This window comes from Pholis gunnellus (assembly GCF_910591455.1).
Source record: "Pholis gunnellus genome assembly, chromosome: 17".
Taxonomy (NCBI): Eukaryota; Metazoa; Chordata; class Actinopteri; order Perciformes; family Pholidae; genus Pholis; species Pholis gunnellus.
In genome coordinates, this window is record NC_136544.1 from 6,066,206 (window position 1) to 6,081,337 (window position 15,132).

The window sequence follows — 15,132 nt, forward strand, 5'->3', positions numbered from 1 at the left end:
AGGAATGAAGCGTTTCAAAAGGAACAAGCCCCGGAGAGCTTGGACAGTCTCCCATAAAAGGCAAGCGGGATCATAAAGCACCGCGCTCCCACGGTGGAGCTCAATCTCCAGTTATATTCATTCCCGGCAGCGCTCCCTTACCTTTTCTGTCTGTTCCTGATATATATGAGAGCGGACCTACGTGTACTTTTGACTTGCAGAGCCAATTAATCATCGCGATTACGGTCGCAGACACAGAAATCACTTAGGAGGTGTATTTTAAAGTAAGTGCATGAGAGGGCAAATTTGGGAATCGTAAATGTTTATTACAAGTACTATTTCTTCAGGTTTGGACTTTGAATGTTTCTTTTCCCATCAGACTTTGTTCGAGCAATGTTGCCGTGTAAGTTGTCGAGTGAAACATTATTATAACAGAAGAGAATAACAGCGGCCAAAGCCAACAATATAGGAAGAGTCTCCTTTGATGTTCGCTTCAAGGCTTTTTCATTTGAGGAGTTATGTTCTGCTCCTCACCGAGGAAAATGCTGCATTATCTCAGTGACTGACTTCGTGCATCTTTGGAGTTGTTATTTACTACTCGCCACATCAACACAGCTGCATGCGTGATAGACTCTCTGTCTGCCGAGAGCATTAAACTGTGCGCCATCTATGAATAAAACAGTGGAGGGAAAAGCGCCGCGCCGCCGTCTCACCGTCTCCGAAGAGCTGCAGGATGGCCAGGTCCACGTGCCGCTTCCAGATCGACTCCTTCTGGATGGCGATGCCGTACCCCGTGGTGGCGAAGATGTAGCCGCTGCCGATGGTCACCAGCTTGCAGCCCTCGTCCCTGCCGGCCATGTAGTTGAGTACGGCCGCGTCGTAAATGAAAGCGTCTAGTTTGCTAATGAAAAAGAGAGAGAGAGGGAGAAAGAAGAGAGTGAGAGAGAGACAGGTTACAATTAATTAGCACTTAGGAGTCAGACATCACAGCTACACCATTCCAATTAACCTGCTAAATAACTCTAAGCTGCTGATAAGTGTAATAGACTTCCACTTGGTTTGCCAAAGGCTGGAGCTGGCACGCGGGCCGGCGGAAAAAAGCACACTTTATGAAGGAGGGGGAGTTATTCAGCTACAATATGCTCACATGCAGACTAGGAGGAGAGACAGAAACGGGGAACTTCAGCATCGATTGGCTTTGGAACTATTCGCCCCACAAATATACATTGTTCAAACATAAACGTGATCCTTTGAACTCATTTCACGAGGAAATTTTTTTTGTAAATTTGTTGTTTTTTTTTTACAACGAAACTAAATGAGACACTTTAGTTTCTCACCCGGCCTTGAGACTCCCCAGAGCTTCGTTGACGTTTTTCTGATGGAACTTTGTCATGTAGCCGTGCATCTCCGGATAGTTGTTCCTAATGTTCCTCTCCGTACTCCCGTTTGGGACGGTGCCGAACCGAAACGGAGGCGAGAAGTCGTTGGGACTCTGGAACTAAACACGGAGGACGGAGCGCGGACAGAGAGAGAGAGAGAGAGAGAGAGAGGGAGAGAGAGAGAGAGAGAGAGAGAGAGGCATGTGAAGCGTGGACTTTATTACGTTAAAAGGTGCAGGTGAGAATAAGAAAAAAAACTGAAAACCTTCCATCTTACCTTTTTGTCTGAGAGACCAGTTACCTGGTCCACATATTCCTCCTGGATCATGAAAGCGGCCAGGTTGGCAGTGTAGGAGGCCAGGAAGATGACAGCAAAGAAGGCCCACACCGACACCATGATCTTACTGGTGGTGCCTTTGGGGTTCTGCACCGGCACGGAGTTGTTAAACACCAGACCCCACAGCAGCCAGATGGCCTTACCGATGGTGAAGGATGGACCGTGAGGCTCTGAAAGAAACACGGACGGATCAGCTTTGGTTTTGAAACCGGTGCGTGGGTCACACAGTCGGTCCCGCTGTCACTGGTCTGTCTCCAGCCGAGCAGCGCCTTTTGCTCTGTAGAATGAAACCTAATGTCTTATTTGACTCCTGGACCAGTCCAAATCTGTTGGACGAACTGGAATTTGAATAACTTTGGTGATCACGCGACTTTTCATGTCACAATCACGTCAAATGTTCAATTTGTCCATTACTGTCGTTTATGACCAAATACCTGCAAAACTAATGGCATTCCCATCAGCCTCAGCTGCACCTTTCAGTGCTAACAAGTTAGCATGCTAGTTAGCTAACTTGCTAAACACGTGCTAAACATCAGCCCGTCTTTGTGAGCATGTTGCCACGTTACCGTTTAGCATTTAGTAGCCCCACAGAGCTGCTAGCATGGCTATAGACGTGTTATGTCCGATCACTTATATGAGCTCTATACAACATACATCACACATGTGTCACACATTCATGTATTTCTTGTATAATTTAGGGAACTGTGTTGGTCCAATTCACCAGTGAGCTGGCAGCAGACCGGTTCATTCCAGCCATTGTGCTGCGATAAGCAGTCGGTTCATAATTCGTTGTGTGGGTATGTGTGAGCGCGTGAGAGAGGACGAGAGAGCGTGCGCGCGAGCGCGTGGGTGTGTATTGTTGTGTGGGGCTTTTGTTCACGGACGAACTGACTTTATCGTGCCAAACATCTCCTCCGTGAAGTTTTGTGAAGAAAGTTGCTTAAATGAATCGGGCAGAGACTTTACAAATCTGCAGTCAGGCCATTGATACATTGTTGCGTCGAATCCTTTGAGTCCAAACTTCGATCTGCACTCTTCGTGATACCAAACTCCCACCGCGCAACAAACAGAGACAAAAACAAGGAGGCACACAGAGAAGAGAACAGCGCTTTAGGGAGGAGAGCATCTTCTCCAGAACATGATGAAGGATGAGAAGAATGAAGGAAAAAGATAGCCATTGTCTATATATAGCCACATCAGAGAGCTGTGGGAAGACATTGATTATTTTTTTTTTGTTTCTTATCTTTTTTGGCTGGGGGAGATCTAACACAAAACTAGCCCCTAGCTGTCAAGAGCTGACACGTGATTTTTTTTTTGGGAAATATGGAAATGAATGCAAAAGCCTTGTTCGGTGTGAAGGAAGCAGCACTTGAGGTGTGTTGGATCCCAGGCAGTGAGACACACCTGTGAAGGATCAAAGGAGAGCAGCGTGGAGGAGGAGGAGGAGGAGGAGGAGGAGGAGGAGAACGAAGTCATCGGGTCAGCGAGGAAGGCTGGTCTATATGTGGAGGCGGGCACCGCGGTCTGTTTGTGCATGTCTGTGTCTCCGTCGGTCTTTGTGCACCGCGAGACAATTTTGCACAACTGCAGAGAGAAAGCATCAGCCTGCAGAGCCGGACCCCGTGCGCCCCCGTTTGGTGCAAAGGACTAGTTACAGCATTACTCATCGCACGCCGCCATGTTCTCCGCATATACTTTGGATCCTCGACCGCTGACTTCACCAGCAAAGATGAAAGCGTTCCACGGTTTTACTCCCTCGTTGAATGTTGGGAGTTTGGTGGACACTCGATTTGGATTCCAACATCAGACTGTTTTTATTGCCAAAAACAATTTCACCGCTTTCATGTGCTGGTGATAATCTCACATCCAGGACTTTTTAATGTTGGCCGCCTAACATTCTGCTAGTCAGACGCTATTCAGAAAATCAGATACCTGACAAAAGGCCAGAAACTTAAAGCCAACAGCAAACCGAACACCGGGGAGGGCTGGTACTGGTGGGGGTGTGAGCCACCAACGTCCAGTTCCATCATTTCATCTATCAACTTATCAGTGCAAATGGTAGTTTGATGCCACAAGAAAGGGAGTAAATGAGAATATTAGAGGCATCTGACACGGCATGTGTGTTAGAAGTGAGATTTTCAGATTCACCAAACATCATCACTGCATATCAAAAGGCAACCCTGTCACCAATGAAATGCACTTATCCTTCATCCAGATCCTTCATTTGTGAACCACTGGACAAAAATATATAATTATTATATATCACTCACGTACTTTGTGCTTCAAATCAGTGTTGACATTTTCAATATTGAACCAGCACCTTGATCTGATGACCGTAAAGATAGCGCCTTGGGCTGCTCATGTTCAGCATGAACAGTTTGTGTTGAGACACACTCACGGTAAGACGCTTTGTTGTCTTGTAGATAAACGTTATCTGGACGGCATTACTGTGCGAGTGCTGAAAACTCTCGCTTTCATTCCAAAGTATTACGTCACTTTGAGCGCATGTTGCCATCATTTCTCTGGTAAATTCAACCTGAGCGTGCTCTCCCATCTGGTGCGGTCTGAGAGATGGAGGAGGCAGCGCGGCCAGAAAATATCTGCATCCATTTACATCTATATCCTCAAACAAGTGCAACCCTCCCCCAACAGGTACCATAGACCTGTCTGTGTGTGTGTGTGTGTGTGTGTGTGTGTGTGTGTGTGTGTGTGTGTGTGGAGCTGGAGCCTCTCACCTTTGCCGTCAGCCAGACAGCGGTTGTAGCCCACAGGGCTGAAGTACTCGAATATAAACACAGCCATTGCTGACACCAGCAACAGCATCACGAACATCATCACCCACACATCCGCGCTGAAGGGCTCTGGAGGGCAGGAGGGAGGGAAGAGAGGAGAGGGAGAGATGAAGGGAGACGAGGGAGGGAGGGAGGACAGATATTAGGACAAGAGAAGAGAGGGGGGGGGGGGGGAGGTGTGTAGGAAGGCAGAAGACGGGGGAGACATCAGGAGAGGGAGGAAGAGGGAGAAAAGAGCGAGGGCGGCAGAGAGAGAGAGTGAGAGAGAGAGAGAGAGAGGAAGTGAAAAAAAGCGAGAGAGGGCAAGAGAGATATGCAAATGTGGAGCGCCAGATTGAGAAGAGGAAGGAAGAGTAAGAGAAATGGAGTGGGAGTGGGAAATATAAGAGGGCAAAGAGACAGGGAGCGAAAGAGAGAATACATAAACAGTTAGCCATATTATCGGGCACTGCAGTCTGCCTCCTCATCATACAAACACATTCAAACATGGCTCATGTGTCCACCAAATCACTTTAAGTTCTAAAGGTGTACAAATGGAGCCCAAAGGTGACCAGACAAAGTCATGTACAGATTACATTATGCTCAAACTTCGGCTAAACTCATTCCAAAAGAGTCAAACAATCTGTACAGTTTGTGAGCGTAAACCTCCACCAGGAGGAGGAGGAGGAGGAGGAGGAGGAGGAGGAGGAGGAGGAGGAGGAGGAGGAGGCTGTTGGTGAGCAGGGCCGGATGCTGCGGCCGCTCACCTAAGAAGGCCGAGGGCGAAACTGTGCCATTGCTACGGGAGACCATGACGCTGATGCCCGTCTCGATGAAGGGGACGGAAAAGTCGATGACCTCTGACCTCTCCTCGTTGATGGTCAAGGAGCCGACGGCCATGTGGGCGTTTTTCAACACCACCTGGTAGAGAAGGTGGACAAGCACAAAGACGAAGAGCGGCCATTATTCAAACGTCTGTCGTGAAACTTTTCCCCCCCCGAGGAGAAATGTCTCGTTTGAAAAACATTCCAAAAAAACCAAATCAAGATATCACAGCCATGAGTTCATTTGAGGGTGACTGTGCTGGGAGTCTGAAGGCGGACATTCTACCCGGTCCCGTGCATTTCTTGGTCCATTCTGTTGGTCCTGCTCTTCTTTCTTCTGGACGAATGAGTAAATGGGACTGAGCCTCCTCAGCAATCTTAATACATCAGCAATAAATATTAGGTTTTAGTGTCAGCGCCTATAACCCGAGAGCAATATCTTCTGTCTAGACGCATCGCTTTTACGCTGATGTTCAGCAATCATGAAGACAGAATCCATTCCCCTGAAATAGCCGTTTTTCAACCGACCGCTTTTGCGGTTCGGCAGCAAGCTCATTCCGAGTAAAAGGGGAAAAGCCAGCGGCGCTATCACGGCTGTCTCTGTTATATACGTGTATAAAGCATGCAGCGGATTCAGGCACTCTCTCCGTTAAGCTGTCGAAAAAGTATTTTGGGGGGAATGCAGGAAATAAAACATTAAAACACGGACATTAAAGCAGATCGGACAGGTTTGAGGGGAAAGTACATCTTTCTTTAAAAAAAGCATTAGAATGAGCTATAGGGGAAGCAATGAAACACAACAAACAGCTCGGAGTGGACACGCGTGATGCGCGTACCCGGGGAGGAAGAAGAAGTGGGTTACCACAGTGGGTCATGGCTGCTTGAAATAGCCGCCCCAATGCCTCTCCTCCTTCGACCTGCCTCGCTCCCGTCACTACCTCTGCACTAGGTCGTATATTTAGACCCCAAATCTGTACAGCCCTGCAGCACAAAGGGGACTGTCTTACGGAGTTAATAAGGCGTTTGCATCTGTGCGAGTCCAAGCTCCAGTGGTGTGCTTCAGCTTTCGGAGTGTGCGCGCGCGTGTGTGTGTGTGTGTGTGTGTGTGTGCGTGTGTGTGTGCATATGAGTGAGTCATAAAGGGGAAAAAGACAGAGAGACAGAGAAGCGAGTGAACCTTTGTTCTCCACCTGTGAAGTGGACCTTTACAGGCGGCGAAGAATATCGCACATCTACTCTGCACATTATCTGCAGTTTTCAAAGTGTTTGTGTCTGCTAGCGTGCGTGCATTTGTAACTTTTTCAGTCTTGTTTGTTCTGTCAGCAGGCGAGTACGGATGTGCATGTTCACTGTGTGTGTGTGTGTGTGTGTGTGTTGGTGCCTGAATGTGCGAATGTCTCCCCGGGGAGGAGAGCGAGTCCATCCAGCAGTGTACTCACTTCCCCTCTCTCTCTCTCTCTCTCTCTCTCTCGCTCTCTCCATCTCCCTCCTACGACTTGTTCTCTCAGCGTTATGAAAGTGACCCGTGTGGGTGTTATTGAGAATGAGTGAGCGAGGATCTGCGTTTGGGTATGTGTCTCAGCTGGTGTGTGTGTGTGTGTGTGTGTATCTTTATGTGACTGTTCTGGCGAGGCCAAACTCATGTAATCAAGTGTATTGCCTCTAATATTTTAGATTAGGAGTATTAGGGGCAGCACAAGTCAATGCAGCCCGTGAAATCTGACACAGACTGCCAGAATCGAGTTATGACAAAATGTCGGCCATCTTAAAGCCTTCATTGATTTGTATTCTTCCCTTTTTTGATCTTTTTCTTTTCTTTTCAAGCTGTGGCAAGTTATGCAACGGCCCTCAGTTATCTCTGTGAGTGTCCAGGAGTGTGCATAGGCACATCCTAGAGGGTGTGGGTGTGTGTGTGTGTGTGTGTGTGTCAGCATCAGCGCAGACTCTGGTCCATTAAGGGTGAGAGATATACTGTAGTTTTGGCCTCGTTCCAACTGTAGAAGAACACGGGTTAGTTGTGTTAGATACAGCAGATATACGGTGTGTGTGTGCGTGTGTGTGTGTGTGTGTGTGTGTGTGTGGGGAGAGATACAGTGACATTACGAGTGTGTCCTCTCTGTCCACATATAGAAACAGTCTGGGTGTGTGCGCCTGTCTGTGTCCATGTGTCCGCATTCACGCATGGGTTCTTTTATTCTTGTCATTGTTCATGCATAAGTGTCCCTTGTCTGTGCCTGTGTCTGTGTGTGTGTGTGTGTGTGTGTGTGTGTGTGTGTGTGTGTGTGTGTGTGTGTGTGTGTGTGCGCGCATGATCCATCCTCCTAATAACCATTCGTCTGCGGAGGAGAGGAGGCGGCGGCACATTACGGCGCTTTTAGTCCGGAGGATGGCGTTTATTACAGGTGACCACACTTCCAGCTCAGTGCCCACTAAAGACACTTAACTGGCTTTATGTAACAGATGAAATGGGTCAGTTTAATGTAAATTGAAGAGCAAAAGTTTGGAAATAGACACGCCACCTTGACTGTGACTTCTGAAGGTTGCTCAAACTTCGGCGTCCGCACAAAGAGATACCGAGCGTGTCGTCAACCTGCGACCTTTGGGCTCCTATCGATCCGTTTGCTTCCTGAAGTAATAGCCAAAGGCAGACAGCAGGGCTGTGGGTTTGAGCACGAGAACCGACAGCGACCTTACCTCGGGACCAATGTCGATGAGGGAATGTTTGGAGAACCAAAGTGAACTGTCGCAGCTGGCTGAACAGCACGCACCCTCGGGTGAGGGGCTTAGCCCATCCGACGTAAGTGTTCGGCCTGTCGGGCTGAGGGTTGACCCGGAAAAGGAAAGCTCATACATAACTCGAGGTTTGCAAACACACTTCGGAGAGGAAACGAACCCTTCCGATAGCTCCAAGAGAAGCTAAATATAGCAAAAAAAGAGTATCACAGACTGGAACTCTGTCTGCCCTTTGACCTTTTCCTCTTCCTCATCTCAAACACCAATGAGCACACAGCTTTGTCTTGTTTGCGGTGTTAAAGCCATCTAAATGTAAAATGTGCACTTCAGCTGCCAGACGTCAAAAAAAAAAAAGAAATGATTTGCAGATGATACAAATTTGATTTTGGACAAAGTACAACTGGGAAAAGAAATTGAAACTTTGAAAGCTTTTTACTTCAACAAACTATCTGAATTAAAGATGTTCTTTGGTAATTGTGTAACAAACGTACAAAGCAAACTTATGCTAAGTGATGCTGAAACTGAAAAGGAGTCTGAAATCAATAAGATGTCGGGTGTGATGATAGACGATAAACCATAGAGATGATATCAGAGCAAAGATCTATTGAATTACTGTACAAGTCCCGTTCACTTATACAACCATATGTTAGTTATTGTGTGGAAGTATGGGAAACACATATAAAACAAATCCAAATCAAATTTGTATACTTCGAAAGGAACTTTTCAGGAACAAACTGGTCATGTAATTAAAGACTCGGTAGTAAAGTGTCAATATGTCAATATGATTTGAGATGATGCTGTATGGTGTTTTTTCTGGAATCGTGAGGAACTGAAAATGTGTAGCAGACATTGCTAAATACTTTAATGGACAGATAGAAAAGTGTCTGATCCGAATGGTATGTTGCCGTTAGTGTGCAATGGTCACAGTGTTTTCTACCGTACCGCTTTTGTTGAGAGTCATTTCAATTTCCTATTTTCCCAAATTGTTGCTGAACACATTTAAATGTCAACTTCTGCACTGACGCCGGACTGCTCGGCGCACCAAACCCTGAAGCTTGTTCTCCTTTCCTGGCCTGGACTCGTTGCCAAATGTGTCTCTCTGCATCTTCGCTCTGACGGCTCAAACGTCTTAACACCAACTTCTAAACGGCAGCAGCATTAATAATGATAAGACGGGTGGCGCAAAGTGTGAATTAGGTGCAATCTCCATTTGCACGCTTTGCCAACAAACTGCACCAATGAGACGGTCATATCATTTACACGTGCATGACCGCGACAAGCACAGAGAGGCTTCACTTGTCCTGCAGGCCTCTGACTGAACATGTAGCAGGTTTTCAGATCTGAGTGCTGCTGACAAGAGTGGGCCGCCAAAATAAAAGTAAGAGACAGACGTAGGAAGACTGACACACACGAGTTATCTCCTCACCTCTCCCACCATGCCGTTCCACGTCCCGTTGATCTTCTTGCCGTGTTTGCCGTTGGTGACCAGGTAGAGGTCGAAGGTGATCTTCACCGTCTTGGCGATCTTCTTCAGGATGTCGATGCAGAATCCCTTACAGCAGCGCTTTATGTAGATCCCCGAATCCTTCGTCTGATTGCTGCAAAGACGGACGAACGGGGGGGGGGGGGGGGACAGACGGACAGGAAAACGAGTCAATCAAAACGTGTACTTCTGTCTGACTTGGCATGAGTTACTAGTTGTGGTTCGTGATTTGGTGGATCTGGCACTGTCGCTCCCACACCGACGGAGTGTGAAGTGATTCTACCTCTGGCTCTGTAACGCTGTCGCGGGAAATTAACATCATTCGCCGGCAACATTTAGCCATTTTTCCCTTTTCCCTTTCTACTCCGGTCACTTCTGCAGCAGGTAGTCTCCATCTAATTGTGCCAAGTTTAATTTTCACAATAACCTAATACTCAACAGAAATGCATCTCTTTTCGACAATGTGTCCTTACTCTTGTTCCTCTCTGACATATCTGGTGTATCTGAGCTGTAAGTCTCACAGTGTTTTGATCTGCTTCCGACAGGGAATGGTGTTTCTCATGCAGGTCCCGCTGAGCGGATCCACGTCTTCCACGATGACGAACGGAGCCTCCTCCAGCGTCACGATGGACATGTGGTCATCCTCCCTGGTCGCCGCGCCCCCGTACAGTTCATAGCGAGGCCACACGTGGTACTTCATGGACAGGGAACCGTTCTCCCATTTACCCACCTGCAGCAGAGATACGCGGCAAAACAAAATAAGACGCTCAGATCTCATTTCGTATTTAGTTAGATGCTAAGTACTCAAAAGCATGTCATTCTTTTGGGTTGGTTTTATTGCCTCATTTTCTGTTTTCTGGGTTTATTTGTGATTAGTCCATCTGTCAATAAAACAACAGTATGGTAACAAATGAACAGGAGCATTTCATGACAATAACAAACAAATGAATACATGGGGGTAGAAAGCTAGCGGGAAGAGAGCAGAGAAGACAAACCCCAAAAGAGGAGAGGAGGGAAAAGGCACCCAGCATAGAGAATGAGGAAAAGGTTAACGGGAAGGACACGACTGAAACTGGGGGAAAGAGCGGAATTCAGATGAAGACGGGAAGCTTGGGAGGGAACTGGATGGAGAGATTAAACGAATAAAAAGAGAAAAATGAGGAAACGGCTACATTTGCAGAGAGAAAAGAGTCAAGTGTGGCTGAGAAAGAAAGCCGAGAGGTGGAGCTCCTTCAGACGCAAAGTGTTGGCTCTTCTGCAGAGGAGCGTCCAGCTGCAGGTGTGGAGGGCACCTCCGCAGCACATTATGGCTTCACTCCGCTGAATCGGCGTCATCAGTTAGAAAAATGTCCCCCGTCACGTGGAACCATACCTGGAGGCTCTGCTTGCGCCCCTTTCCCCTAGAAGGGCCCACTCGGCCACTGTCACGGAGAGAAAGATGTGGGTGGAAATGGATATGGATCGGCAGCTAATTGGACACACGGCAATGGGAGAGAGGGCAGGACAGGGAGCCGAGGCGCGAGAGTGTAAAGTCTGGTTTGCGCACTCGTTAAATATGCAAATGTGCACACGCACGTGCATCACTCCAGGGAAGACAGATTTGCCAAGGCTGCCTGGAGTGGACAAGTTAAGGCTGTGTATCTCTGGGGCACAATGCAGCCTTCTGGACCGGGAAGAAAAGAGAGCGAGCGGGAGCTCGTGAAAGAGACGGACAGGGATGGAGAGAAAGTAGGGGAGGGAGGTAGAGAAGAGGGTTAAAATCAGTCCGGAGGGGAGTAAGCTGGGAGCTGGACGCCGCGGAGTCTTCACGCTACTTCAAAAAGGTGCAGTGTAGGCACGGTTGTCGGAGCTGGAACTCATTAGGATCCAAGAAAAAGTGGTTCAGCTGGAAGTCAAGCTAAGAATTAAACATGAGCGAGGGAGCGGGAGCGGGGGGGGGGGGGGGGGGGGGGGAGAGAAGAGAGGAGGTGGTGCAGACTGCAAGGGGAGAAAAGAGAGAGAAGAGAGAGGGGAGACAGGAGGGGAGCGATTCACCTTGTTCTCTGATCAGAGGACAGAATATAGATTAGAGAGGCGGAAGAAAGAGAGAAACACTGAGAATAAAGAATAGGCAGAGTCGAAGGAGTCAGGCGGCAGGACACAGACACAATGGAGGGGGAGCGTGAGGAAACACAGATGCAGGCTGGTGACTTTGCAGGTGGCGCTGAGCATCAAGTTCGTTTGAGGGTGTTGGTTTCGGTGTATGACTCAGGATTAATGTCGCCCCGTCTGCACGACCGACGTCTCTTCCACCTGTACTTAAAGAATATGCATCACTCTAATCCGTTTCTCCATCTGTACAGTCGAGTTGTTAAACCTTTATATTCAGAGAAAGCTGACTGTGCATATGTTTGTATTTTTACACACATGAGCCAGCCGCCCGGTACCGCCACAGTCTTTTAAATCGCAGATAAACGGATTCCTCAATTACAGACACGCAGACCAACTTCACCGTCTACCACCACGCGAGCGTAACGGATAGACTGTAAACTGTCGTTCCCGTGGAAGTGCATTTTCATTTTCATTTGGGAAAAACAAGGTAATAAAGTGTCAGAACGAATCTGTGCGATCGTTTGTCTCGTTTGTTCAGCGCTGCATTACCGAGCACCTGTAGCTGCGTATAACGAGATTCAGGGGATCCTTGAATGACATTTGACTACTGGACTACAAAAACATGAAGACGTGTAGGGGGGGGGGGGGGGGGGGACTTCATCGTTCTCCTCACTTGTGTTGCAAACTAGTTACTGTACGTGTCCGACAGCGAACATGGCATCCCCAAATATGAGTGCGGAGGATGCTATGGACGAGGGTTTCCACAGCGTATACGGCCGAAGACATGCAGCGGAGAGAGGCCCGGGCTGCATTCCCTCCAGAAAACGGAGCTGCCGACAGACGACACCAACTGGCGGTGTATTTACTCAAATGGCCAACAGAAACAGCATCATCCTGCTGCAACGAATGTCAGCGTGGGCAGTTTCTGTTGGCTGCTGTCGCCGACGCCAATGAACCCCCAGAGAGCCTGTGTGTGTGTGTGTGTGTGTGTGTGTGTGCGTTACTATGCGTGAAAGTTTTCCTACTCACTTGGGACAGAAGTGTGCTTCAGGAACCGAGACCAGCGGGGCCAAGCGGGCCAGACGACCATGGAGTGAGTATTTTTGGGCTGTTATCAGCTGTTCTGTTGAGTCTCTCTTTGCGAAATGTTTAGTGTATTTTTAAGTTGGGCTTTTATTGTGAAAGGTAAAAACAGTGAAGGAGTGAAGCTGTAATGTGATGCTGCTGACAATGTGGTTGTAACTACAGAGCCTCCATGTTTTTACTTTATTATCTGCAATAGTACAGGCGCAACTCGGCCACAGTACGTTTTTGACTGGCCGTCGGTAACTTGTGCGCAATGCATCCTGGGACATGTAGGCACTGCCGGCACGGCTCCACGAAGAGGAGGACTCCGCTTTCTCGGTCAATAAAGCGTGCACTGAGGAATTTATTGCTCCATCAGCACTGATTGGCCATTGACATTAAAAGGTGGCAAATTTACCCTGTAAGCAAATCCAACCATTACCGAGATGATGTTTAGTGGAAGCCTACGTACTATGAGCAACGTGCAGCACAACATGCACATATTACTTCTCCTATCTGACCACTCGATGATGATGCTGCACACTCCACAAATGATCCTGTACTAGCTTCCCAAACTTTTCAAAAACGAACAGACCAGCATTCTTACTCCATCATCACTCTGGAGGCCCGTGTGCTGCGCCGTGTGTTGCTCAAAGGCACCTTCGCCGAGTTGATAGCATCTAATCAGAGCGGCGCCTGTAAAGCTTAAGGCTTAAAATGCTTAAAAAGTGAAAATCAGATGATAAGGGCTGCAGATAGACAGACAGATACTGGTGGACCGATCAGGTACAGTACTTACAGGACACCGCTGAGCATAGATGCACACACACACACACACACACACACACACACACACAACTTGCTCCTTCTCCTCTCCTGTGTCTCTCTCACCCTCTCCCACTGCCTCTCCTTGTTGAGCAGAATGATGACCAGCTTGGGGTGCATCTGGTATCCGTCCTCGCTGAACGACAGATTACGCCCCTCGAACGTCACATTCATCAGGTACCTGTAGAGGGAAACATCGAGTAGTGAGAGACAAGAGAGACTCATTGAGACGTACATCGCTTCCTGAGAAAAGCTCCTCACATGTTTTATTTGCTCCGCGCGTCGATATCATGACGCAGTTTCCCAAAGATTGAAGTTTCACGGTATGTCGATCTATCTTTTAAGCATTTATCTTTTCAGGCAAACCCACGGACGTGACACAAATCCATCATATGCCGGGAAACGGCTATCGGCCGACGTCTAAGCAGGGTTTTCGTCGACAGATGAACGTTCATTAGTCATCAGCTGCAAACAGGCAGTTGAGCAAAAGACAGCATTTTGAGACGGGACGGAGGAGAAGCAATCTTTTCCGATCATCCCAGGTCCAATGTGTTCACTCTTTGCTGAAGTGACTTTGAAGGAGTCGTACGTCATTATGGGAAATATGCCCGTTTGCTTCGTGAGTTCGATGAACCAGATTGATACCACATGTCTCTCCATTGAATATGAAGCTACAGCCAGCGGCCTGTTAGCTTAGCTTAGCGTAAAGGCTGGAAACAGGGGGACACACAGCTAGCACGGCTCTGCCCAATTGCAACAACCCCCCCCCCCCCCTCTAAAGCTCACCAGCTAACACGTTATACCTTGATTGTTTGATTTGTAAAACGTACTCGCTCATGTTTACTGGGAGCTATGTGCTGAGCTCTTTCACGGCAGGGAGCAGTTGCCAGGCAACCAGCTGAAATCCGAGGAAGTCAGTTGTCCCGGCCAAGAAATAGTTCACAACCCATTGTTGTTTTTATGAAACAACAATGTCAAAGAAGCATGATGTGTTAATTAGAGAGCTTTAGAGGTGCTGGTTGGTGGATTTTGTTCCCGTTGGATAGTGCCAGGCTAGCTGTTTCCCCTCGTCTCCAGTCTTTGTGCTAAGCTAAGCTAACCACCCCACGTTTCCTGGGCTGAATGGAGATTTCTGCACGTCTGCCTGCCAACCTGTCAAGGAAGTGATGCTGACACAATAAACACTGAACTCCTCCATCCTCATCATCCCGTCCTCAGAGCAGCTCAAGTGCCACCAGAATACTGAATATGAAATCACTGCTGGGACACCACTATTTCTTTTGTATAAACATTTTAAAATATATATTTTTTTAAATTGCACTTTAAATCAGCAAATACAAACAAAAGCATTCAAAATGAAATATGCATTATTATTATGTACTCATGGACGCATGGATGACTAGATAAAAAAAGCTCTGGAGAGACAATATGCAGCTTGTGTCTGGCATTAAATGTAACGTAAAAGAAACAAACAAGTACTAGCCCATATGATACGGCAACAGCAGCTTGTCAGATCACTGTGTGTCTGTGTGTGTGTGTGTGTGTGTGTGTGTGTGTGTGTGTGTGTGTGTGTGTCTGGCTCTGTGTGTCTGCTTCAGTCGGTGTGTTCTGTTTGGCGCAGAAAGAGAAACGGAGAGAAAGCAGC

General features: G+C 47.8%; 1 protein-coding gene across 1 annotated transcript in view; it reads right to left on the reverse strand.

Moving 5' to 3' along the window:
* grin2ba (glutamate receptor, ionotropic, N-methyl D-aspartate 2B-a) overlaps nucleotides 1-15,132 on the reverse strand; it is a gene marked incomplete at both ends in the record, with an annotated part of 93,321 nt that overhangs the window by 9,987 nt on the left and 68,202 nt on the right. Inside the window, 8 exons of the mRNA XM_079178419.1 lie at nucleotides 693-880; nucleotides 1,317-1,477; nucleotides 1,636-1,865; nucleotides 4,431-4,556; nucleotides 5,234-5,387; nucleotides 9,450-9,621; nucleotides 10,028-10,236; nucleotides 13,554-13,668. Coding sequence (XP_079034545.1) covers nucleotides 693-880; nucleotides 1,317-1,477; nucleotides 1,636-1,865; nucleotides 4,431-4,556; nucleotides 5,234-5,387; nucleotides 9,450-9,621; nucleotides 10,028-10,236; nucleotides 13,554-13,668 — 1,355 coding nt within the window. The remainder of the gene's footprint in view (nucleotides 1-692; nucleotides 881-1,316; nucleotides 1,478-1,635; nucleotides 1,866-4,430; nucleotides 4,557-5,233; nucleotides 5,388-9,449; nucleotides 9,622-10,027; nucleotides 10,237-13,553; nucleotides 13,669-15,132) is intronic.